Source organism: Arachis hypogaea, chromosome 20, assembly GCF_003086295.3.
Source record: "Arachis hypogaea cultivar Tifrunner chromosome 20, arahy.Tifrunner.gnm2.J5K5, whole genome shotgun sequence".
Lineage (NCBI taxonomy): Eukaryota > Viridiplantae > Streptophyta > Magnoliopsida > Fabales > Fabaceae > Arachis > Arachis hypogaea.
The window spans coordinates 105,989,395-105,991,765 of NC_092055.1; the positions used below are offsets into that span (position 1 = coordinate 105,989,395).

The 2,371-nt window shown below is 40.4% G+C and overlaps 1 protein-coding gene across 1 annotated transcript; it reads left to right on the plus strand.

Moving 5' to 3' along the window:
- Positions 1–559: 559 nt before the first annotated feature.
- Positions 560–2,133, plus strand: LOC140183137 (protein FAR-RED IMPAIRED RESPONSE 1-like). Its single transcript, XM_072231157.1, has 3 exons — positions 560–723; positions 784–1,018; positions 1,363–2,133. The coding sequence occupies exons 1-3, from the start codon at positions 560–562 to the stop codon at positions 2,131–2,133; spliced, it is 1,170 nt and encodes a 389-aa protein (XP_072087258.1).
- The last annotated feature ends 238 nt before the right edge of the window (positions 2,134–2,371 follow it).

Sequence of the window (2,371 nt, forward strand, 5' to 3'; positions counted from 1 at the left end):
GATGTTGATTTGGAACCACTCAATTCACAAGACAACGTCGAAGATTGCATGATGACTGGTGTGGAAGAAAATGTGAACTACACTTGTGATTGCGGTGGCAGCAGTAGCAAGTGTGTGTCTGTGATGGCTGATAATGTTATAAACTAGACCTTTGAAACATCGGATACAACTTATAACTTGTATGTACGTTATCCGACATGTGGCGATTTTGGAGTTTGCAAGGGTGATACAGCACGTGGAAAAGATGAACACAGTGCAGAAGGCGATTTTTTGCAACAAGGAAGGAAAGAGAGCTGAGAAATACATCTCTAATTCGAGTAGGAAGAGGAAGCATAGAGCGCTGACTTGCACTGGTTATGAAGCCATACTTGCGGTATACTTTGACACGAAAACTTCGACTTGGAGGGTTAAAAAATTAGTCGAGAAGCACAACCATGATCTTGTTCCATAATGCTTGGTACACCTAATTCCAAACCACCGAGGGTTGACTAAGGCACAAAAAGCTCAGGTGAACACCATGCATGATCATGGTCTTCCAACCTCTAAAATATTGAGACTAATGGTAGGCCAAGCCGGTGGTTATGTCAATGTCGAGTTCACAAAGAAGGACCTCGATAACCACATTCAAAGAACTCGTCGTGCAAAGCTCATTGGTGGGGGTTCCAATGCGGCAATTAGCTATGTACTTGGGAAAGTCAATGTTGACCCCATGGCCATGGCAAGGTACAGTGTTACTAATGAAGGTCGGCTGGCAAATTTATTTTAGGCAAATGGTGTTTGTAGGGCCGACTATCAGTGCTTTGGAAATGTGCTTGCATTCGATACAACCTATCAGAAGAATAAGTACAGAAGGCCGTTGGTAATCTTCTCGGGTTGTAACCATCACCGCCAAACATGTATATTTGGCTTTGCCTTGGTAGAGGACGAACGAACAGCAACATATATGTGGTTGTTGCAAAACCTTTTAGAAGTCATGCTGAACAAGTCTCCCAGTGTTGTGGTCATAGACGGTGATGAGGCAATGAAGGCAGCAATTCGATAAATCTTCCCAGATGCAACTCACCGATTATGTGGTTGGCACATTTAGAAGAATGTAACGGCAAACATAAAAAACAAAAATTTTTTTAATGACTTCAGAAGATGTTTGTATGCTCCATGGCATTCGGATGAATTTGAAGAATATTGGGAGAATATGATAAAACAATATGGGTTGGAGGAAAATGAGTGGGTTCTAAATGAATATGAAAAGATGAAAAATTGGGCAAGCTTTTACTTGAGGGATAAATTCTGTGCTAGATTTAGAACAATATCAAGGTGTGAGGCGATAAACAACTTCATTAAGAGGTTTATTTGCATTCGCAGAGTCTTCTAGAGTTGGTCCAAAATCTTGAACATGCTCTTAGGGACTATAGACACAATGAATTGGTTTCTCAATTTAAGACGGTGAATGGGGAGCCCATTCTAACTACTGGGTTAGAAGCATTGGAGCTTTCTGTTGCAAATTTTTACACAAGAGAGATTCTTGGAGAAGTAAAAAAGGAGATTCAAGGAGTGGTCACATTAGATATAATAAATGAGGAAAAAATATCAACTACTGTTGTGTTAAAAGTTAAGGAGTGTGATAGAAGGCAACATATATATAACGTACTTTATGATCGCAATACTGAGCATATGGAGTGTGAATGTAGTCGGTGGAGTAGTGAAGGCATTCCTTGCAGCCACATATTTTGTGCCATGAAAAGTGTAGGTTTACAGAAGTTTCCAGATAGTCTTCTTTTGAAAAGATGGTCGAAGGATACCAAAGAGTATCTGGATGAAAGTTCCGCTGGAGGCACTCCGCAAGACAGAGAGAGAGAATTTTTAATGCGCTATGGCGCATTGTCAGTGGTAGCTACGTGGATGGTATTCTTAGGAGCTCAAGATGGTCCTTCTTTCTATGACACTATGAATGAAGTTTGTCGTTGGACCCAAACACTAGAACAAAAATCTGGCTTGAAAAGACAAACAAGAGATTCTCCCATGCCGAACTTTGTTGGTGACCCTTCAGTGGTCAAGACAAAAGGAGCACCCAAGGGGGAAAAAGAGAGAGGTAACCGGAGGTGCACTAAATGCAACAATGATGGTCATGTATAGAAGAATTGTCCTATGAAGAATGACGGTGACGATTTGGGTGATAAGATTGGTAGTGGCACGCAAGCTAGCTTTGATATAGAAGAGGTTAGTAAGATACAATATTGTATTAGTGGTTACTTGAATTAAAATAAACTGGTAACTTCTATGTTGTAGTTATACTTGATAGCAATTTTGACTCTATGTATTATTTTTTCATAGGAGCTTTCCAAGGACCCTATGGCTTCTCAAGGGACATCAA